We start from the raw sequence: 23,761 nt of genomic DNA on the forward strand, positions 1-23,761 counted from the left end.
TTTTAATTCCAGATTTTTATTGAATTTAAATGTCACCATGTGATGGGATTCAAACCCGGGCACAGGATTATTAGTCCAGTTACAACACCACTGCCTCCCACAATATGTTGTAAATTCAGTCGTTGAGTTTTGCCTTAGACTGCAAAGAATATATTTTTGATCTCTGAGGGAATTAAGGATCTGGGGAGCCCACAGGAAAATGGAGTTAAAGTCGGAGTTACTGAATGGAGATGGATTGGGACAAGGGGCCAAATGGTCTGCTCCTGCTCCCATGTCTATGGATCGGTGGGGCAGGTGGCCATCACTTGTTCAGAGCAGAGTGCATTGTGTCGAACCATTCTCGGGTATTGGCTCTGAAGCTAGGATCTGTCTTCACCATGATCCTGCCAATTGGCTCAGACCGTTCAAGATGGTCTTTAACGTTTCCAAACGAGTGTGATTATCACCCAGCATCCTTTTCGAGCTGAATCCCAGGTACACAAGATTATAAATCCTGGGATAGTCCGCTCTCCCTCCACCCCTCCTCGCAATTCACAAATCCCGTCTCGAGCATTAGCATTTCAACTGATAATTTTCGTCAATCACTTTGCAAACATTTCCACTAAGGAGCTCCCCCCTGCACCAATATCCCAGAACATCTCCCAATTATTGTATTTCAGTCATTGGCACTAACTTCAAAGTGAAATGTTTTTCTTAATTTCTAGGTCGTCTGCAACCTGGGGACCAGATTCTTGAGGTCAATGGCGACAGTCTGGTGGGAGTGACAAATGAAAGGTACTCCCTTCGACATGAAAGGGATTGTTTCAATTGTGGGCATCCCCAGCACAATTTCTTCCTTTTATGGCGACGTGCCAGCTCAGTTGGGAAAAGCCGTGTGTAGCCCACCGGCCGCACGGGCAGATTTTCCGGTTTTTTTTGACCGATATAGTCAAGACAGACCTGCAGGCGAATCACGCGGTGTCACGCTGGTGGGGGCAGGATCAGGAACCTTGGTCCCCATCGGGCCTCCGACAGCTCGGAGCGCCCTTTAAAAACAGCCCCCTGATCTGGAAAAAATTAAAATAAAACAAGGATCCCCTCACGGTCCCAGGACACCCCACCCCCAGGGAACTCCCTCAAGTGAACCTCCTCCAGCCCCAAGCCTCTCTAATGGGAGCCCAGCTGGGCAGTGCCCAGGCACGGCTGCCTCACAGCGCCGAGGTCCCTGGTTCGATCCCGGCCCTGGGTCACTGTCCGTGTGGAGTTTGCACATTCTCCCCATGTCTGCGTGGGTTTCGCCCTCACAGCTCAAAGATGTGCAGGCTGGGTGGATTGGCCACGCTAAATTGCCCCTAAATTGGAAAAGATAATTTGGAACTCTAAATTTAAGCAAAAAAAAAATAATGTTGTTGCCTTCCAGGCTGCCGAGAGCCTTTTTTTTTTTGTTGCCCATCCCTAATCGCCCTTGAACTGAGTCGCTAGCTCAGCCATTTCAGAGGGGCAGTTGAGAGCCAACCACATTGCTGTGGGTTTGGAGTCGCATGTAGGCCAGACCAGGTAAGGACGGCAGAATCCCTTCCATAAAGGACAGTTGAAGTTGTAACAATAACTCTTTCAATGTTGGGGGCTCTGCGTAATCTCACTATGGTGCAACCATTGCCATGTAGTCGTTGCCTGAAGCAAGTCGTATCCTCCATAGTCACTCTGAACCCATCGTCAAGAAGCTCATACTTAGCCTACAGCCAGCATTGACAAACCAAATAATTTCTTTTTTGACTCTTTCATGGGATGTGGATGACGTCAGCTTTAGTTGACGCATCCTTAATTGCCCGTGAACCCAATGGTTTGCTGGGCCATTTCGGGGGAGATTTGAGAGGCAGCCATATTGCTGAGTAACATGTCGGCCAGACAGGGTAAGGACAGCTGGTTTCCCTCCCTGAAGAGTATTAGTGAACCAGATGGGTTTTTACAACAATCTACAATGGTTTCATGGTCACCGTTACTGAGAGCAGCTTTATATACCAGAATTATTCGTTGAATTTTACTTATAATTTGAACTAATTGAATTGACTCCATAAGCCTGTAGGTTAGGCCCGAAAAGAAAATGCTGGGAAATTTCAGCAGGTCTGGCAGCATCTGTAGGGAGAAAAGCTTTGACAAAGGTCATCTGGACTCGATATGTTAGCTCTTTCCTCTCCCTACAGATGCTGCCAGACCTGCTGAGATTTTCCAGCATTTTCTCTGCTGGTTTCAGATTCCAGCATCCGTAGTAATTTGCTTTTACCCAGTGTAGGTTAGCCCATTGCGTTGGGCACTTAGCTTATTAATGTCCTAACTACGGCAGACACGAAGTGCGCAGAGATTTCCAACTGGCAGCCCACAGCCACCATATTTTGGAATTTAGAATTTACAGTGCAGAAGGAGGCCATTCGGCCCATCAAGCCTGCACCCGCCCTTGGAAAGAGCACCCCATTTAAGCCCAAAGCTCCGCCCCATATCCGTAACCCAGCAACCCCACCCAACCCCTTTGGACACGAAGGGCAATTTAGCATGGCCAATCCACCTAACCTGCACGTCTTTGGACTGTGGGAGGAAACCGGAGCACCCGGAGGAAACCCACGCACACACGGGGAGGACGTGCAGACTCCACACAGACAGTGATCCAAGCCGGGAATCGAACCTGGGACCCTGGAGCTGTGAAGCGACAATGCTAACCACTGTGCTACCATGCTGCCCTGGCGCCTTTGGTGAAGCAAAATAGAGAGAGAAAGAGAGGAAGAGTTGTATTTATCCAGCTTCTTGCACCCCCTTACAGCCAGTGGTGTATTTAGAAGTGTGTGGTGGATCCTGATATATTAACACGCACCCCTTTCTTATTTCTAGTGCGGTAGAAATTCTTCGAGCTGCCTCTTCATCCAATAACATGCGGCTGATGATAGCAAGAGATGAGCAGGGCAGGTAAGAGAGCTCCCCACCCCCGCCCCACACACACACACGCACACACCATGATGATGCAAATAGACCAATTCTGAGTCATCCTTTTGTGCATCAGTGTCACGAAGCACATGCAAGGTTTTTCCTCATCGCCGCCTGTGTGAGCTCTGGATCGCTGGAGTCCTGCCCAGTCCGGTGCAGGCAGCTGGGCTGACCAGAGTGATATGTGGTCGCTGGCTGTTTAAATATGGCGGCGGGGGCCTTTGAACCTGCCAGCTGATGGCGGGCGGGCACATCAGCTACCGGCCTGGCCTGGGGATTCAGAGGGGAATCCACCTGTGCGTAATTGCTGGGTTCTAAACACAGAATCTGGTGCGGGATTCCCTCCGATTCTGGCCAATGGGACAAGCACCACGGGAGCCGCCCACCACCACACCTAATCCCAAATCAGAGAACTCCAACCATAGTTTTATGCCTCTTTCAGCAAATTCCAGCAATTTTCAGCTAATTCCAGTTTAAATCCAAATCCCTAAATGTGGGTTCAGAATCAATAGTCTGTGCGATTTAAACTGAAGAGTAAAAGGAAGGTCACCCCACTTGCATTTAGATAGCAACTTTCATAACCTGAGGATGTAAGCGCTTTACAGCCAATCAGGTTCTCGTGTTGGGAAACGAGGAAGCTAATTTGCCGACAGAAACCTCCCGCAGAAAGCAGTGAAATGGGGCCGACAGCTTCCGTCTTATTGAGATCAACGTTAATCAGATCTTAAGGCTGGATTTGCAAGAAGCAGGTGCGCTATGATAAGGATCCCCTCCACTCTTCCGAGGTGTCACCTCCCAGATCAGTCCTTAAGCCGAGGATCCATCTGCCATTTCCGGTGTTAACATCTCCGTAAAATGGATTCCAGCCTTTTCCCCCCAAGACCGCTAACAGGCCAAGCGGCCCTCTGTGGACCGTGTTCTTTCCCCCACTCTCTCTCCTTTCCTTTTTAAAAAAAATTTAGAGTACCCAATTATTTTTCCAATTAAGGGGCAATTTAGTGTGGCCAATCCACCAACCCTGCACATCTTTGGGTTGTGGGGGTGAAACCCGCGCAAACACGGGGAGAACGTGCAAACTCCACACGGACAGTGACCCAGGGCTGGGATTCGAATCTAGGTCCTCAGCGCCGTAGGCAGCAATGCTAACCACTGTGCCACCGTGCTGGCCCTCTCTCCTTTCCTGAATAAACATTTTCAATCTGCGAGGAGTGCCTCAGGACTGGGGAATTCTAGGAAGAATAAAACCAGCGCGTTCGCTATCTCTGCAGCCGCCATTTAGGAACCCGCGGAGGTCACCAAGCCCCGGGGCATTGGTCGGATTTTAGTTCCGTTAGTGTCTCTCGTACTTATTCGCCATTAAATTTCTCACTCCCGTTAGCCCTTTGGTTCCCATGTAATTTTTTTGAAGCCCGATTCTGAGCTTTCTACTGTGAAGGCTGATGCAAAATATTTGTTTTAAGAACAGAAAGACTTTAATTTCTGTGGCGTTTTTCAAGCCCGCAGAACTCTCAAACGGTTCTGTAGTAACTGAAGTGCTTTTGATTGGAGTCACAGTTCTGATGTACAAAGCACAGCAGCTAATTTACACTCAGCAAAGTGCCACAAACAGCAATATGCTAATGACCAGGGTGTCTGTCTTTGTGTTGTTGACTGGGGGAAAGGTCCTGGCTGGAACACCAGAAAAACTGCCTTCTTCAAACTCGTGACCTCAGATCTTTTGCATCTACCTGAGCAGGCAGTTGGATCAATGTGGTAGCATGGCCTCTTTAAGGGGGGAATGGGCCTGGCGGCCTACATGACAGGCGTGGGGCCAATCGCGGAGGAGCGTGTGAACCCCATAATGCACGATCAATTGTACAAAGACTCTGGGCGGTATTCTCCGCTCCCGATAAAAATCGGGATGGCCGTCGTGAAATCGGCCGAGGTTCACGACTGCCTCGGGGCCCGCTCCCCGCATCTAATTCACCCCCACCCAGGGGGCTGGGAGCGGGCCTCCGTCTTTCCCGGCCGCGACCTCGTCGCGCCGGAAATGACGTGCAAAACGGCGCATTTCTGAGGTCATCCGCGCATGTGCGGGTTGCCGGTTCCAACCCGCGCATGCGTGGATGACTTCATCGCGCAGACGGCGCGAACCGCGCATTCGCGGTGGCCGTCTTTCTCCTCAGCCGCCCAGCGAGACGTGGCGGCTTGATCTTGCCGGGCGGCGGAGGGGAAAGAGTGCGTCTGTTTTGGACACTGGCCCGACGAACGGTGGGCACCGATCGCGGGCCTGTCCCCTCCTGAGCACAGTCGTGGTGCTCCCGTGCCAATTGGGCCCCTAGATGCCCCAAACGGGCATCTGGCGCCCGTTTCACGAATGCAGCGACCAGGTGTGGTCGCTGGGGCCGCCAGGGGCGCGTAAAAAATGTCGGGATGCCCTCCCGCGATTCTCCCAGGCCGCGTGGGGAGCGGAGAATTCCGCCCTCAGATTGGATACAACTGAGGCTTTATTGCAGGAAGATGTGTGGCCTCCCACAGCAGCTGGCCAAATGGCTGCTGAATAGAGGACACTCATATGTATACTCCTCCTACTGGGCGGAGCCAGCAGGCAGGGGCTACCGGCGAACCTGTAGTACAGGTCCTACCTTACATCACCTAATACAGGTGTAACGGTGGTTTACCACACCCTGGCAATTAGTGAGTTAGAACGGGGCCCTAGGATCAGGGGCCTGAGCGGTCTGAACCCAGGTCCTGGAGAGACCCATCCTACTGTGTTCCGAGCCTGTAGATATACCAGCTTCTGTCTTTCATTAGTTCTGGAAGCCTCCGCAGTGTTGTCTTGAGCCACCACAGTTAACATCTCCACTGCGTCCTTGCGGAATTGGGACAGGACGTGGCCGGTGGATCCTACGAGAGGCCTCTTCCGGGATTCCCGTCGTTACGCCCCGCGAGATCTAACAAGACACCATGGGCAGGATCTACATTTGCATAGCTCAATGAGCTTACTTAACTATGCCAGGTCTAACTGGTACCGGGATCTACTGGGCTCGCCAAGGACACCCCAGTCGGGCGCCATTTAGCACTGACCCCCACAAACAGGGACCAGGCGGAACTGCACTTGTGGGGGTCTCCCAGGTGATTGGTGGCCCGCGGGCAGGGTGTGGCACTGCTGATGTCGCCTGGGCACATTGGCAACCTGCCTGGCACTCTGGCGACACTGCCAGACTGGTGGGGGCACTGCCAGGGTGGCAGGCCGGCAGTGCCAAGGTGCCCAGGTGGCATTTTGCCCTTGCCGGGGCTCAGGCCCGGAGACACACTGCACGTATGAGGTGGGGTGCAGGTGGGGGCTCAAGGACTCCCCCAACAGGTGAGTTGGGGCATTGTGGGGAGGGGTCCGGGGGCACATCGGGGGGGGGGGGGGGGGGGGGTCATGAAATCGGGGTGCCATTTATCTCTTCCTGCACTAACGAGCTTTGCTTTGAATCAATTTTTTATTCTTCCTCTGCCAGTTTCCAAAACATTCCCGGTCCTCAGGCTTACTAGTATTCTTCACAATGTCATAAGCCTCTTCCTTTAATCTAATGCTATCTTTAGCTCCCTGAGTCAGCCACAGACGTATCAGTTTTTGTTTCCCTGTGGAGCCCATTTCTGACTGGAGTGTATTTGCGTTGAGAATTTTGAACAATTTAAGAACACGTGAAACATTTTCTTCCCTCGTTTGTCGCTGATTATCTACCTCCATTGCACCTTTTAATCCATCTGCCCAATCGGAGTCTGCCAACCTGCCGCTCTTGCCATTGCGACTGGTTTTGTTAATGCCCCGTGCAGACATTTTGAGAGTTTGACGGGCTCAACACTCTTGTGGTGAAATCGAGTCGAGGATCATGCTAAATCCAGCCTGACCCCGGTCAGAAGCAATAATGTGCCTCTGTGACTATAATTATCATATTCTTCAGACTCTAAATCCCTGCCACCATTATTAAAACAAAAGCACTTAGGATAAAGTTTAAAAATAGAATAAATAACATTTTTAAAAAGCGGTGCAAATAAATCCCCCCCTCCCCTCTTACAAAAGGACAAAAATATATATATTTTTTAAATTTAGAGTGTCCAATTTATTTTTTCCAATTAAGGGGCAATTTAGCATGGCCAATCCACCTACCCTGCACATCTTTGGCTTGTGGGGGCAAACACAGGGAGAATGTTCCATTCCAGTAACTCCACCTGGACAGTGACCCAGAGCCAGGATCGAACCTGGGACCTCGGCGGCATGAGGCAGCAGTGCTAGCCACTGCGCCACCGTGCTGCCCAGGACAAAAATATCTTTGAGCGCACCGGTATGCAGAGCAAAGAGGGGACTCTCCAACGATCAGTCAATAATCTCCATTTTTCCTGATTCTTTCAAGTAATAAAACTATTCTCTTCCAGACTTTAAACGAACAAAATATTTATTTATTGGTTCGAAATAAAGGGCAGGATTGTCTGGTCCCCCAGCCAGGTTTTTATCAGCGGCACGCCGTTCGCTCGCTTCCCGCCGCTTGTCCATGGGATTTCTCATTGAAACCCTAATATCTCTCGATGTGGCTCACTGTCAATTTTTTTTTTGATAATGCTCCTATTCTTGCCTTGGAATATATTACTGCCTTAACGACACTATTTTGTTGGGCGCGAGAGGGAACCAACGTCATCTCTGAAGAAGTTCAAGATTCCCACCAACAGAGGCCATGCCCCCACGATCAATCAAAATGGAGGAAGTTAATTTGGGAAGGCACTGAGTACACTTAGACATTCCTTCGGGAATGCACAGAGGACAAGTCAAGGCGATAGAGAACACAAACCTCCGAATAACTCATCTACCTGATTCGCCAAACACCACCTGCCCCACATGCGTCTGTCTGACAATCACTCATCAAATGAAACTTCTTCATTTTGATCAGTCACAAACTGGACACTCCCACGGGTTACGGGGATGTAGATCTCTTCAGGGATACGTTGAGCATTTCCAATGTCAAAATAGTGCTATGGAATTTTTAAATAAATTTATTTATGGGACTTGGGAGTCACTGGCTAGACCAGCATTTATTACCCATCCCTAATCGTCCTTGTGGTGGTGGTGGCGAGCTGTCTTCTTGAACCGCTGTACTCCCTGTGGTGTAGGTGCACCCACAGTGCTGTTAGGAAATGAGTTCCGGAATTTTGACCCAGTGGCAGTGAAGGGAGGGCGATATATTTCCAAATCAGGATGGTGGGGAAGCTGAGAAGTGAACTTCCAGGTGGTGGGGCTCCCGTGTATCTGCTGCCCTTGTCCTTCAAGGTGGCAGTGGTCATGGGTTTGGAAGGCGCTGTGTAAGGAGCCTTGGTGAGTTCCTGCAGTGCATCTTGTAGATGGTACACATGGATGCCACTGTGCGTTGGTGGTAGAGGTTTTGAATGTTTGTGGAAGGGGGAGCAATCAAGCGGGGCTGCTTTGTCCTGGATGGTGTCGAGCTTCTTGAGTGTTGTTGGAGCTGCTCTCATCCAGGCAGGTGAAGAATAATCTATCACACTCCTGACTTGTGCTTTGTAGATGGTGGAGAGGCTTTGGGGAGCCAGGTGAGTTATATCCAGCTAGGAGGACTGATAGGGCCTCAGCTTAATATCTCATCGGAAAGACAAAGTTACATTTTGTGATTGTATCCCTGGAGTGGGATTTGAACCTATAACCTGCTGACTCAGAGGTAAGGGTACCACCAATGATCATCAGCTATAACACCACAACTGAAATATCTGATGGAAATCTATTCAAAAATTCCAGTTCAATAGTTCTATGACTAATTTATTGTGGATGCCGACATACTGTACTCCTGATAAACAGAATCTCTTTTCATTTTGAGCAGGAGAGAATTTTCAGAATTATTAGCAAACTATGGATCCCGAAGTAGCACAGGATCTGCAAGAAATTCACCCACGTTACAGGGAACTGGTAAGTTTGGTTGTTCTTTTTATGGTTTGTTCAAAAATAAATTTAGAGTACCCAATTCTATTTTTTTCCCAATTAAGGGGCAGTTTAGCGCGGCCAATCCACCTACCCTGCACATCTTTGGGTTGTGGGGGGTGAGACCCACACAGACACGGGGGGAATGTGCAAATTCCACATGGACAGTGACCCGGGGCCGGGAACAAACCCAGGTCCTTGGCGCCGTGAGGCAGCAGGGCTAACCACAGCGCCACCGTGCCGCTCTCTGTTCTTTTTATGATGTTTTTCCAAAGTTTGTCACACAGTAAAATCTGTCATGCATTGCGAAGGTCTCCCACTTAGCTTTGGTGCTGGATACTGGGAGGTTTGGAGCAAACTCATTTTGAGATCATTTAAACAAGACTATGGATCAAGTGCTAGAAAATGGGACTAGAATTTTTTTTTTTAATTTAGAGTAGCCAATTATTTTTTTCCAATTAAGGGACAATTTAGCATGGCCAATCCACCTACCCTGCACATCTTTTAGGTTGTGGGGGGTGAAACCCACGCAGACACGGGGAGAATCTGCAAACTCCACACGGACAGTGACCCAGGGCCGGGATCGAACCTGGGTCCTCAGCGCCGTAGGCAGCAATGCTAACCCACTGTGCCACCGTGCTGCCCCTAAATGGGACTAGAATAGACAGCTGCTTGATGGCTGCCACAGCCACGATGGACCAAAGGGCCTCTTTCTCTGCTGTAAAGCTTTATGTCTCTATGACCCTGTGGTAGTATGACTAGAGGTACTACTGTACCTGGGAGTGTGAGCTACCATTGGTAGAGAAGGCTCGCTGCTCATTGGCCCAAGTGTTTGCATTTCATTGGTCGGGACATAAGGTAGCTCCGCCCAATGAGGCGGGGTATAAGAACCCGTGTTTCCCAGCAGCCAACCTTCTTTCTGTACTCGAGCTGCTGGGGAACAGCTTGTTGATTAAAGCCTTCAATTCGGACTACTCCTTCGTTTCAGTAGTTATTGATCGCGCATCAGACCCTGACTGGTCAAAGTTTCCGTGTTGGCTGAGGCAATACCTAGCACAGATAAGTGTTGCAAAACACTTTCTTTACGTTCTGAGGTTTACATTTTAAATGCACTTAAATAGCTAGTAGATAATTCTTTCAGAGCAGCATTTAAGGCCCTCAATATAACAATTCTGACCTATTTCCAAGTTGTATCCGCCCTGAACTCATGGGGCCCAGGTTGCACCATCATCAGTGGGAGCAGATTTTGGGGTGGACACCACTCCTGAGCAGGTTGTCACCTGAGCTAGGTATTGCCTCAGCCAACACGGAAACCTTGACCAGTCAGGGTCATCGAGACATAAAGCTTATTGGGGTGGGCACCACTCCTCAGCAGATTGCCACTCTGCCCCAGAAGTTCTGGGATTTCCGGAGCTTGTGAGTGGATGGTTCTTGTGTCTGTCACCTTGCCACCTCATATCCCGGCTGGAAGTGGGGCCACGAAATGAAATGAAATGAAAATCGCTTATTGTCACTAGTAGGCTTCAAATGAAGTTACTGTGAAAATCCCCTAGTCGCCACATTCTGGCGCCTGTTCGGGGGGGGGCTGGTACGGGAATTGAACCCGCGCTGCTGGCCTGCCTTGGTCTGCTTTAATAGCCAGCTCTTTAGCCCTGTGCAGAAGTTCAAACCGCCTGCAGATTGCCCAGGAAGCCCCACTCCCAAGAAGTGAGTGTAAAGGACTTTGGAAGTGGCGGAATTGGGTCCCACAGCATTCAGCGGCACCTGTTTGAGATATAAAGGCAGTCATTTCCTCTGTAATCCCGTCTTCTTCCATCACTGATGTTGCTTTTCCAAGACCGTCATTTTGCTACCAGTCTCACCAACGGTTTCTCCAGCAGCCCCGGATACCGGGGAAGGTCGGCTGCCCGCTGTAGTCCAATGACTGGACACCAGGAATTCTAGAACATCCCACTCCATCATTGTCACTGTCACCAAGTGTCATTGTGCCTTAATCTACACCAGAGATGCACTAGCTGACATTGTGTTATATGTGTGCATATTGTTTCTTTATATTTATTCACGGGATGTGGGCATCACTAGTTGGGCCAGCATTTATTGCCCATCCCTAATTGCCTTTGAAACTGAGGGCAGTTAAGATTCAACCACAAATGGAACTGGCGCCACATAAAGGCCAGGCTCGGTAAGGGTGGCAGAGCTCCTTAAAGGGCATTAGTGAATCAGATGAGTTTTTACGACAATCAGCAATGGTTTCAGGATCATCAATTAGCATTTTAATTCCAAATTTTCTTTATTGAGCTCAAATTTCACCTCTGTCGTGTTGGGATTCGAGATCCCCCAGAGCATTACCCTGGGTCCTGGACTACTAGCCCAGTGACAATAGCACTACACCATCATTGTCACTTTCATGGTGTTAGTGATCCGCGCTCCCTTACCAGCCTCCCCGAACAGGCGCCGGAATGTGGCGACTAGGGGCTTTTCACAGTAACTTCATTGAAGCCTACTCGTGACAATAAGCGATTTTCATTTCATTTTTCTTGAGGCTGATGGGGAGAGAGGAAAATGGAGGCGGCCATTTTGATAGCACCACAGACTTTTGTGTGAAGCTCACTGCTGTCCAATAAGGCTTTATCGACACAGTGCATCATTAACGTAGAGATTGTAAAATGAGGTTACCTTACATTTCATCTCATTTGTTAATCATCTTTTTCCCTCTCCGCTTTGGATTTGGCCAGGCAGGACGTCATCAAGCTCCTCCTCATCCTCCCTGAGTTCTGAGCAATTCAGCCCAACCAGTTCTCGTAAGGCATCCATTGGAAAGGCTGGAACTTTACTTTGCTCCAATACACAGTACGTCTGACAACTATTTATCACGTCGCTGAATTTATTCATGTTGCACTCATCACGTTATTCCCTCACCTAATTCTTTGGTATACGCAGGAAGGAGGGAACTGATTGGCACCCGTCCATTCCGTTATCTTTTATGTAATGTTCGCCCAATGAGCCTTTCAGCTCTGAGATCGGGTTCGAGCCCAGCTCAGTGGATACTGATCATCAATCCCTGGTGGCTGTAAAATTGGATTTTGGAGTAGTCACACCTGGGGCCCAGCGTTGAGTAAGCCGACAATGCTCAACTGCTCAGAGCGTGAGCTGGCAATCTCCCATGGCTGCTGGAAGGGGTGGCGTTACCACAGCAATTGTTTTTCTTGGCCTCTCCTGGCGCAGTGGGTGGCATCCCCGCCTCTGAGCCAGAAGCTCCAGGTTCGAGTCCCACCCCGGGACATGACGGCCGAGGAAGGTGCGTTCATAACGCGGCCAAACAGGGTGGGTATCTGTGGTGAATGTAATATAGGGCAGCACGGTAGCATTGTGGATAGCACAATTGCTTCACAGCTCCAGGGTCCCAGGTTTGGTTCCCGGCTGGGTCACTGTCTGTGCGGAGTCTGCACATCCTCCCCGTGTGTGCGTGGGTTTCCTCCGGGTGCTCCGGTTTCCTCCCACAGTCCAAAGATGTGCAGGTTAGGTGGGTTGGACATGATAAATTGCCCTTAGTGTCCAGGATTGCCCTTAGTGTTGGGTGGGGTTGCTGGGTTGTGGGGATGGGGTGGAGGTGTTGACCTTGGGTGGGGTGCTCTTTCCAGGAGCCAGTGCAGACTCGATGGGCCAAATGGCCTCCTTCTGCACTGTAAATTCTATGATAATCTATGATATATGTTAATTCACACTGTCTTTGTAAGCGCAGTAGCGCTATCCTACCACTAGGGGGAGTAGCGCTGGGAGCACTCAGGGACTTGTACTGGGCTCCACCCTTGGCTCCGCCCATGACTCCTCCCCCTAGTGCAGCTGTATAAATACCCGTGTCCAGAGTCAGCCTGGGTTCACTACGAGTTCATCGACAGGTAACAGGCTGGCTCTGAAGTAAGTCGATTAAAGCCTAGATTCACACCGGAAACACGTGTCTGGTGAATTGATGGTTCCATCAATATCAACCTGCCAAATCCTTCCAAACGCACCAATGGTTGGCGGTAAGAGTGGGAGAGGCTCCTGGTCAGTCACTCTTAATGAGGAATGGCACCCCTCAAGGTATAAGCCCCTGGCAACAGACTAGCAACCTGTTCCAGGAATAACTAGCTATAGAAACAGACAAAAGTCTGCCTTAGAGTACCACAAGGTGTGGGAAGAGAATTGGAATTGGAATTTCCGAGTTGCTGAGTTATGTGTGTGGTATCGAGGGCAACGTCGAGTCAGTCTTGACCTGGACCTGATCCTTGTCAGACCCCTAAACTGGACAATCTGGAGGAAGGAACTGAGGGCACTGTTGCTAAGTTGGCAGATGATACAAAGATCTGTAGAGGGACAGGTAGTATTGAGGCAGCAAGGGGGTTGCAGAAGGATTTGGACAGGCTAGGAGAGTGGGCAAAGAAGTGGCAGATGGAATACAATGTGGAAAAGTGTGAGGTTATGCACTTTGGAAGGAGGTATAGAGGCATAAACTATTTTCTAAATGGGAAAATGCTTTGAAAATCAGATGCGCAAAGGGATTTGGGAGTCCTTGTTCAAGATTCTCTTACGGTTAATGTGCAGGTTCAGTCGGCAGTTAAGAAGGAAATGCAGGGCAGCACGGTGGCACAGTGGTTAGCATTGCTGCCTACGGCGCTGAGGACCTGGGTTTGAATCCCGGCTCTGGGTCACTGTCCGTGTGGAGTTTGCACATTCTCCCCGTGTCTGCGTGGGTTTCGCCCCCACAACCCAAAGATGCGCAGGGTAGGTGGATTGGCCAAGCTAAATTGCCCCTTAATTGGAAAAAATAATTGGGTACTCTAAATTTTTTTTAAAAGAAGGAAATGCAATGTTCGCATTTATGTCAAGAGGGCTAGAATACAAGACCAGGGATGTACAGCTGGGGCTGTATAAGGCTCTGGTCAGACCCAATTTGGATTCTTGTGAGCAGTTTTGGGCCCCATATCTAAGGAAGGATGTGCTGACCTTGGAAAAGGTTCAGAGGAGGTTCACAAAAATGATTCCTGGAATGAGGAACAGTTGAGGAGTCTGGGTCTGTACTCATTGGAGTTTAGAAGGATGAGGGGGGTATCTTATTGAAACTTACAGGATACTGCGAGGCCTGGATAGAGTGGACGTGGAGAGGATGTTTCCACTTGTAGGAAAAACTAGAAGCAGAGGACACTATCTCAGACTAAAGGGATGATCCTTTAAAACAGAGATGAGGAGGAATTTCTTCAGCCAGAGGGTGGTGAATCTGTGGAACTCTTTGCCTCGAAGCATCAAAGGGAGTTTAAAATGTGAGCACCTCCATAGCTTCTGGAGCTTTGGTGCCCTGAACAACAAGGTGGCATGTACTTAAAAGTTTCACTGTTCTCATGATAAATAAAGACTTACATGTTATAGTTCTATTCATATCAGTTGTAACGTTAACGACATTATTCTGCTGTAGAACTGAGGCCTCCACCTAGTGCCAAGAATCTTCTCCTGTTTGAAGGTTCTGGCAGCTTCTGACTTTTGTTCAGGCCGGGTAGTACAAGAGTGAATAAGTCAATGAGTTGCCCGCCATTACTCTGGAAGGTCGCTGGATTCATATCATCTCAAGCGTGCCAGGTAACGTGTGCAAGATGCTACTTTGACAGTGGGCTTGTGCAGGGCTCAGTATCGTTAATGAACAGTGACAAACTGGGCGTTTTCCACACTTTCGGAGATTGGAAATTGGAAAAATGTTGCCCTCTCCCTCACGTAAAGAAACATGAACGCGTACGTGTGTCAAAATCACTTGAAGTGTGGTTCAGTGTTTGCTTCACAGTTTCGCTTCAAGAGCGTAGAGACCATTGCATTTTGGAGAACTACAATATGTATTTTTTTTTAATGCCTGTCACGCTTTACGTTCCAGATAATTATTTTTCCCTTTGTTTCTGTAGCGATGATGGAATTCAGCTTGTTACCATCACCAAATCGGTAGGCCTCGGAGTGACGGTCACGGGAGGATGCAACCGTCCAGATGGGCCGAAAGTGTACGTGGAGGACATCATCTCAGGAGGAGATTGCCAGAAGGTCAGAATGAAATAATTGCTGCATCGGTTAGTGAAGCTTGAAGAATGTTATTGAGGTCAGGTCTATATTCAAAAATATGACTTTCAGTCTGAAGTTTGAGTCACTCATTTGAGGTCTTGCAATTGGCTGATTCAGGAATCTTTAGATGATTCTACCCTTCATCTGGAGTTCCAATCCAATTTGTACCGCAATGCCTTGCTTGGGGATTGTTGCAGATTTTGCGCCCTCTCTGGATATCCTCTGGGGTTCAGTGTCACCTCCAAATCGACCCGACATCCTTCACACTCAAGGGGTTTGGAATGGCAGCCGACGTCAAGTAAAGCGGGAGCAAATTAGAGCTTGTCATAATGAAACCCTACGTTAAATTAAGTGAATACTCTGATCTGACGAGTGTTTCCACAAGCTTCTGAAAGTTGAACTGATTTAACAGGTTAATAATAATCTTTATTGTCACAAGTAAGCTTATATTAACACTGCAAAGAAGTTACTGTGAAAGGCCCCTAGTCACCACATTCCGGTGCCCGTTCGGGTACAAGGAGGGAGAAGTCAGAATGTCCAATTCACCTAACAGCACGTCTTTCGGGACTTGTGGGAGGAAACCGGAGCGCCCGGGGAAACCCACGGAGGTATGGGGAGAACATGCAGACTCCGCGCAGACAGTGACCCAAGCTGGGAATTGAACCTGGGACCCTGGTGCTGTAAAGCTACAGTCCTAACCACTGTGCTAACCACTGTGCTACCGTGCTGCCCCACTGGGGGGAGAAAAACAACCACGAAGCTGGTTCATTTTGAAGCTGCTAATTTCATCTTGTTCCATTACACTCGCAGCATGGTAGCTCAGTGGTTACTACAGTTGCTTCACAGATCCAGGGTCCCAGGTTCGATTCCCAACTTGGGTCACTGTCTGTGTGGAGTCTGCACATTCTCCCCGTGTCTGCGTGGGTTTCCTCCGGGTGCTCCGGTTTCCTCCCACAGTCCAAAGCTGTGCAGGTTAAGCTAATTGGCCATGATAAATTGCCCTTAGTGTCCAAAAAAGGTTAGATGGGGTTATTGGATTATGGGGATAGGGTAGAAGCGTGGGCTTAAGTAGGGTCCTCTTTCCAAGGGCCGGTGCAGACTCGATGGGCCGAATGGCCTGCTTCTGCACTGTAAATTCCATGACTCCCTGCTGCATTGGGAAAGACAAAGCAAGCTGCACTTGCCCTGTGTGTGAGCTGCAGCACACCTCCCACACCAGAACCTTTTCCCTGTGATCGGTTGGCTCTATTCTATGAAACCATTGTGCCTCTGCCCTTCCGTCCTTGACCAGAGTTAGCAGACAGCATCTCTTTCCACACTTCATCTGACTGTCTGATTTTCCTTCTCCATTCCTGGATGTGCCTTCTGCCTATCCAGGGATTGCCCTGCCTGACTGCCAACCAAAGTACTTCCCTGGATAGGGGCCACCGAGAAACTATCCCCTGCTATCCCCACTTTGTCAAACCCGCCCAAAGTCTTGTCTGAGATGAGTTACTGGGGCAATTCTGCCTTCACGCAATGTAATAGAAATGGTGGAGAATTGTATAAAAGGAGGCTGACCCAATGTTGGCAATTTTATCCCATTGCCAAAATTGTCCCCATTACCTCTGACTGCCTCGAGTCAAGCTTGGGTGCGGGAAGCAATTATCCACAAAGTGATCCATCTGGCTTCAATACACTTCATATTGCTCCTCGTCTTAAATTGTTGTGGGAGATGTTAATCTTATAGCGAACGGAACTGAACTTTATTCACTTACTAAAAATCATACCGAGGTTTCTGCAGGAGGAAATGATCAGAATTGATGAGATGTGACAATGACGGGTGCACGGCACTCCCTCCTGATTGAAGGCCAGATCAGAAACGTTGTTGAGGTTGGCTGGATGGTGCAGAATCTTTTCAATCCTGGTACCGAGGGTTAACATTCAGTCAAACCTGACAGGGTGAAAGCCTTTCTCTGGCAGCAACGATCCCGAATTAAAATAGTTTGGGAAGTCAAATGGGGATTCCAGTGGACGTAGGCCCGTCGCAAAGACAATGGGCGACAATTTTGGCGTGGAACTGCCGATCTGACTTTGAGGCGCAGGATGGATTTTTGTCTACATGGCCTTTTGGAAGCTGACCGATTTACATTCCACTTGTTTCAATGGTCATGTGATTGCCATCCACTCATCCACATTATTCCAGTGATCAAGTTGAGAATTTATCGCCCAGCACGTGAAATGCCACACATCCGAGCACACGAAATAGGAGCAAGAGTTGGCCATTCGGCCCCTCGAGCCTGCTCCGCCATTCAGCAAGATCATGGCTAATCAGTTTGTGTTTAAAGTTCCACATTCCCATCTAACCCCCAATAACCTTTGATCCCCCCACCTAATAAGAGTCGATCTACTTCCAGGTTAAGAAAATTCAGTGACCCCGCTTTCCACCGATTTCTGAGGCAAAGAGTTTGTGCAACCCTCTGAGAAAAATCCAATTCTCTTCATCGCGATCCTTAACAAAATCATGGAAAATGTACACTTTGGAATTATGGAATCTCTACCGTCCTGAAGGAGGCCATTTGGCCCATCGGCTCTGCACTGACCCTCTGAAAGAGCGCCCCCCCCTCCCAGGTCCACTTCCTCACCCACCCCACCTCAACCTCGTAATCTTACCTGCACTAAGGGGCAATTTAGCATGGCCAATCCACATAACCCGGACATCTTTGGACAAGGGGAGGACGTGCAGACTCCGCACAGACAGTGACCCAAGGCTGGAATTGAAACCGGGTCACTGACGCAGTGAGGCAGCAGTGCTAATCACTGTGCCGCCCATTTTAAAATCGTCCATTGCGCTGGAAAGTCATGGAGTTACTTTCTTTTAAATTAATTTATGGGTTGCGAACATGACTGGCTAGGCCAACATTTACACTGCCGAGTAATTGTGGCGACACGGGAGCAGGAGATGGTGAAATTCTGCATGCTCTTGTTCAGGGAATAAAATGTCAACATTCTGCTTGATACTCAAGTGAATTTTCTTGTAATTGTTTGAAGGATGGTCGACTCCACCCAGGAGACGAGCTGGTCGCTATTAACAAAAAGTCTCTGATCGGAGTAACGTATGAGGAAGCTCGGAGTATCCTCAATAAAACGATGTTTACGTGAGTAGCTGTTCTACAGGCTGTGTGTGTCAGCCGAGATTCGGTGGCAGCACCTTCACTTCATAGTCAGAGGGTCATGAGTTCAAGCCCCTCTCCCGGTGTATAATCCGGATTGACACCCACCCCCCCGGTGCAGTGTTGATGAGATGCGACACTGTCAGAGGCCCCGGGATGGCTGGGGGACGGCGATCCAGTTGTGTTCAACGCAGGCGCAAATCCCTTTATTTTTTTTTATAAATGTTTTTTTATTGAGTTTTCATATTTTATATATGACAAATTACAAGTTATTAGAGAGAGAGAAAAAAAAAAGGAAAACACAAAAATTTAACATGAATATTTACAGGTAAGCATCTTCATAACAATAATTGTGGCCGCCCCCTTTAGCCAGCATACATATTTTACATTCCCCAATATGGCCGAGGCACATGTTTATAGGCATTTATTTATAGTTTGGTTTTGGGCCTTGGCTTGCCATCAAACCCCCATACCGAGCCCGTAGCCCCCCCCCCCCCCCCCCTCCCCCCGGCTACCTTCCCCCGATTCCCGTCCATTTTCCCCTGATTCTTGGCCGCCCGACTATTCTTCCTCATGTACGTTGGCCACAAACAGGTCCCGGAACAGTTGCATGAATGGCTCCCACGTTCTGTAGAAGCCGTCGTCCGACCCTCGGATGGCGAATTTGATTTTCTCCATTTGGAGAGATTCCGAGAGGTCGGACAGCCAGTCTGCAGCTCTGGGTGGTGCTGCTGACCGCCAGCCAAACAGGATTCTACGGCGGGCGATCAGGGAGGCAAAGGCAAGGGCGTTGGCCCTCCTCCCCAGGAATAGATCTGGCTGGTCTGAAACCCCGAAGACCGCCACTATCGGGCATGGCTCCACCCTCACCCCCACCACTTTGGACATAGCCTCGAAGAAGGCTGTCCAGTGCTCCACAAGTCTGGGGCAAGACCAGAACATGTGGGCGTGGTTGGCCGGGCCTCTCTGGCACCGCTCACATTTGTCCTCCACCTCCGGGAAGAACCTACTCATACGGTTTCTCGTTAAGTGGGCTCTATGTACCACTTTTAGTTGCGTCAGGCTGAGCCTTGCGCACGTGGAGGTGGAGCTGACCCTATGCAGTGCTTCGCTGCAAATCCCTTTATGGCCGCTAACTCTCGCGATGGAGGGTCATAATGGGGATTTATGCCGGCGAGAACTCAGAACGTGTTGTTCCTGAGCCCTCCCCGCTGATGTCATCAGGACCACGGCCAGCAAGGGTATGAACCTTATTATCATAAATTTGAAATCATTAAAATATGCTTCAACAGCTTAATGCCATTGCTTCCGGGGCCGTCGTGCCCAGGTCAACGGGAATCACTGCTGGTTTCTGAAATCCATGGCCATGCCAGGGGAAGGGAAATGGGAATAGCTCCCGGGTGGTGAGGGACGTGGCTGGGAAGTGCCCTGGCATTGCCCCCTGGCACGGCTAACAGTTTGAAACTGAAACCCCGATACTGGTGATGGAGGTGGGGCCATTGAAGCTCCAGCACTGCCGATCTTGGGGGGTGGGGGGGGGCTTTAATTTCACTTTGAGATGGGGCGCCCTTTAAGACGTTGCCCCAGCCCCTGTTGGGCCGGGGTTGCCGGCTCTATGAGGACCCGGCCTGCCAGAGTGATGGTGTGAAACACGCTCCTCTCATTATGATGTTGGCTCCCGTTCACCTTCCATTCCATCAGAGACTGGCACGGTGATATTGAATTGCTGATCCAATGTCTTCAGCCCATACTTTACATATGTTCTGGGCGGGGCGGGGCGTGGTTGGGTGGTGGGCTGGAATAGCTCAGTTGATCTCTGGCCATAGAAACCAGCCCCGATCTCCACTCCTGAAAAGTCAGCCTCTAATTGGTAGATTATGTCCCCACTGTCTGTGCGGAGTCTGCACGTTCTCCCCGTGTCTGCGTGGGTTTCCTCCGGGTGCTCCACTTTCCTCCCACAGTCCAAAGATGTGCAGGTTAGGTGGATTGGCCATGCCAAGGTTAGGTAAGGTTATCGGTTTACAGGGATAGGGTGGAGGTGTGGGTTTAAGTGGAGTGCTCTTTCCAAGAGCCGGTGCAGACTCGATGGGCCGAATGGCCTCCTTCTGCACTGTAGATTCTACGATTCTATGAAGTCACCGCTTACTCTTCAAATTCCAGGCAATAGGTCTCTAGTTTGGGTCACCTCTCAATTTACTCCTTGTGAATCCACTCTGGTAAATCGGCACCGCACTCCCTCATGGCCAACACATTATTCCCAGGATGTGGTGACCTGATCTGCTCTCAGTATTCCATGTGTTCTCACTGGGATTATGCACAGCCAATGCTTGTCTGCTGCCCTCTTGTGTTCGGCTCCTGTGGATATCATTCTACTTTGGATTATTTTCTGTACTGATCCATTATATTTGAATGATTTACATCCATGGAACCTGAAGAATCCCCTGTTGCTAGCTCTCCACCATGTTGTTAGCACCCTGACCTATTCTTTATAAACCCAGACCCACACTCGCCAATAAAATCCATTCGCCATATTTTGCCCCATTCACTTACGTTTCCAACACACTTGGTTACTACTCTTCATACATCGAAGGTTCAAGGTTATCGTCCATAGGTTATTGTCAGGTTCGAGGCCTCGCACACTCTGCCATGGAGCGGAATTGTGACTGCACCCACACAATCATTCGCCACAACCTGGGACGAACATTGTTGGGCCCTGCAGCAATATGGAGCCCTGCAGCAGTGGGCAGTTTATCATTCAATCACCCGCTTTTCCTGAAGGCAAGGGGATTCCTGGGCCTCCCCATGCTACTGAAAATAACATGCAGCCATAGTGGGAAGCCTTTCACATTTATCTGTGTACGGAGCCGTCAAGTCTTGTCACGTTTAATGAAACCGCATTACGATGTGGGCTTGAAGTTGTTTTTGAAACACACCGTTCGACCGTTTTAAAACCTACGTCCCATGGTGTTCCGCAGAATACTATTCTTTTTCGTGTCTAATTCTGTTTTACTTTATAACAGCTGCTTGCGTTTATAGCACGTTTATTGCAATAAAACGTCACAGGAATGTTAACGAACAAAATACCACACTGAGCCACAGGGGGCGACATTAGGTCAGATGATCAAAGGTTTGGTCAGAGAGAGAGAGGTTTGTGGGAGTGCGTTAGGGGCAGAAAGTGAGGTAACGAGGGTTCGGGGGGGGGGGATTATATAATTTAGGGTAACTGCAGCTGACGGAACTATCAGTGGAGCAATTAACACAGTGTCATGTGACAACAGGGATGAGCAACATACCAGAATTGGAGGACGCAGATATTTCGAAGAGTTTTTCTTTTTCAAATTTTAGACTGACCAATTAATTTTTTTCCAATTAAGGGGCAATTTAGCATAGCCAATCCACCCACATCTGTGGGTTGTGGGGGTGAGGCCCACACAAACACGGGGAGAATGTGCAAACTCCACACGGACAGTGACCTGGGGCCGGGATTCGAACCCGATTCCTCAACGCCGCGAGGCAGCAGTGCTAACCACTGCGCCGCCGTGCCGCCCTGATATTTCGGAGAGTTGCGAGGCTGTAAGACGTTACAGAGATATTGAGGCCCGAAGCCAAGGAGGTCCTTGAAAGCAAGGAAGAGATTTTTCCAATCAAGGCTCTGCTTAACCGGGCATCACAAGGGTGACAGATAGGAGCGTTTCGGATGAACTCCAGCCTTTATAATTTTTTTATATTTACTTAAAGGAATGAAGGAACCATAACAATTGCCTTTTTACCAGGCAAAGGATCTGTGCATTCAGGTGCTTCATTACACAATGGGGAAAACTCATCTCAGAGGAACACTGGAAATGGCTACAGTTCTTGTAGGTTGAAGGTTCATGTGAGAACACCTAAGGTCAGTGTAAATTGTTGATGTTATATTGAACTCCGCAGCAATTACTAAACAGAATTGACAGTCCCCTCTGGTGTACATCCTCCACTCACTGAATAGCAAATTTAATTCATCATACCTGTTCTATTCTCACACAAGAGGGGCAAAATTCTCCGACCCCCAGCAGGGTCGGAGAATCACCTGGGGGCGCCGAAAATCCCGCCCCCGCCGTGGCAGAGATTCTCCGCCACCCGGGAAGTGGCGGGGGCAGGAATCTCGCCACTCCGATCGGAGAGGCCCCTGCGGTGATTTTCCGGCCCTAATGGGCCGAAGTCCCGCCGCTGGGAGGCCTCTCCCGCCACCGAGGTTTGAACCACCTCTGGAACGGCGGGATCAGCGGCGCGAGCGGGCCCCGGGGTCCTGGGGGGGGGCGGGGGGCGATCGAACCCTGGGGGGTGCCCCCAAGGTGGCCTGGCCCACGATCGGGGCCGCCCACTCAGACTACGGGCCAGTGCCCTGGCTGCACTATTTTCCTCCGCGGTTGCCACGGCCTCCGCCATGGCAAAAGCGGAAGAGAACCTCACATCGCGCATGCGCCGGCAGTGACGTCAGCGGCCAGCTGCCGCTGATGTCACTGCCGGCGCATGCGCCAACCGGCGGAAGCCTTTCGGCCAGCCCCGCTGCCGGGGGCGCCGGTGTTTTGCGCCTGTCTTCTGGTGCCAACCGCTCTGGCGCGGGGGATGCCCGACCTTTGGGGATGCCCGACCCCTGAGTGGTTGGCGCCACTCCCCTACTCCGGGACCCTCCGTCACGCTGGGTAGGGAAGAATGCCACCCGAGGTTAGTGAACAAAATTAAAATGCGTAGGATTGTGGGTAATTTATTGGCAAAGAATGGGTTAGCAGACATCAAACAGAGAGTAAGAATGAATGGGCAGGAGGCGATTAGCGGGGTCCAGTAGGGATCTTTGCTTGGGACCCAGCTATTCACAATACACATCAACGATTTGGTTGAGGGAATCTGATGTAATATTTCCAAGTTTGCTGACGACACAAAACTGGATGGGAAGGCGAGTAGTGAGAAGGGTGTTGAGAGGCTTCGAGGCGATTTACACAAGTTGAATGATTGGGTAAATCCATGACAGATGCAGGATAACATGGATAAATGTGAAGTTATCCACTTTGGTCGGAGAAACAGAATGGCAAAGTATTATTGAAATAGTGACGGATTGGGAACAGTTGACATACAAAGGGACCTGGGTGACCTTGTACACCAGTCGCCGGAGGCAAGCGTACAGGTACAGCAAGCAGTTAGGAAGGCAAAGGCATGTTGGCCTTCAATGCAAGAGGACTCGAGTACAGGAGCCAGGATGTCTTACTGCAGCTGTACAGGGCCTTGGTGAAGCCACGCTTGGAGTATTGTGCGCTGTTTTGGTCTCCTTATCCAAGAACAGGATACACTTGCCATTGAGGGAGCACACCGAAGGTTCACCAGTCTGATTCCTGGGGTGGCAGGATTGTCGTATGAGGAGAGATTGAGTCGACTGGACATGTATTCACTGGAATTTAGAAGAATGAGAGGGGATCTAGTTGAAACGGGATATGGGGAGAGTCCCATTTGCAATTGTTCACCCATCTCATCTCTGGTGTCACTACAATTCCCTCTCACTCTATCAGGAGGACATGGGTCCATTCCAGAGACTGGAGCTTATAATCTTGGAAATGCTACATTGTTGGAGATGATGTCTTTCAGATGAGGT

General features: G+C 49.7%; 1 protein-coding gene across 2 annotated transcripts in view; it reads left to right on the top strand.

Moving 5' to 3' along the window:
• The window catches only part of si:dkeyp-72e1.9 (syntaxin-binding protein 4), an 88,047-nt gene that overhangs the window by 26,504 nt on the left and 37,782 nt on the right, over positions 1-23,761 (top strand). For both annotated transcript variants that reach the window (XM_038819783.1, XM_038819784.1), the window contains exons 4-10: positions 705-774; positions 2,863-2,937; positions 8,811-8,896; positions 11,644-11,758; positions 14,836-14,968; positions 18,017-18,123; positions 21,877-22,027. In XM_038819783.1, the coding sequence (XP_038675711.1) occupies positions 705-774; positions 2,863-2,937; positions 8,811-8,896; positions 11,644-11,758; positions 14,836-14,968; positions 18,017-18,123; positions 21,877-22,027 (737 nt within the window). The remainder of the gene's footprint in view (positions 1-704; positions 775-2,862; positions 2,938-8,810; positions 8,897-11,643; positions 11,759-14,835; positions 14,969-18,016; positions 18,124-21,876; positions 22,028-23,761) is intronic.

Source organism: Scyliorhinus canicula, chromosome 15, assembly GCF_902713615.1.
Source record: "Scyliorhinus canicula chromosome 15, sScyCan1.1, whole genome shotgun sequence".
Classification (NCBI taxonomy): Eukaryota; Metazoa; Chordata; class Chondrichthyes; order Carcharhiniformes; family Scyliorhinidae; genus Scyliorhinus; species Scyliorhinus canicula.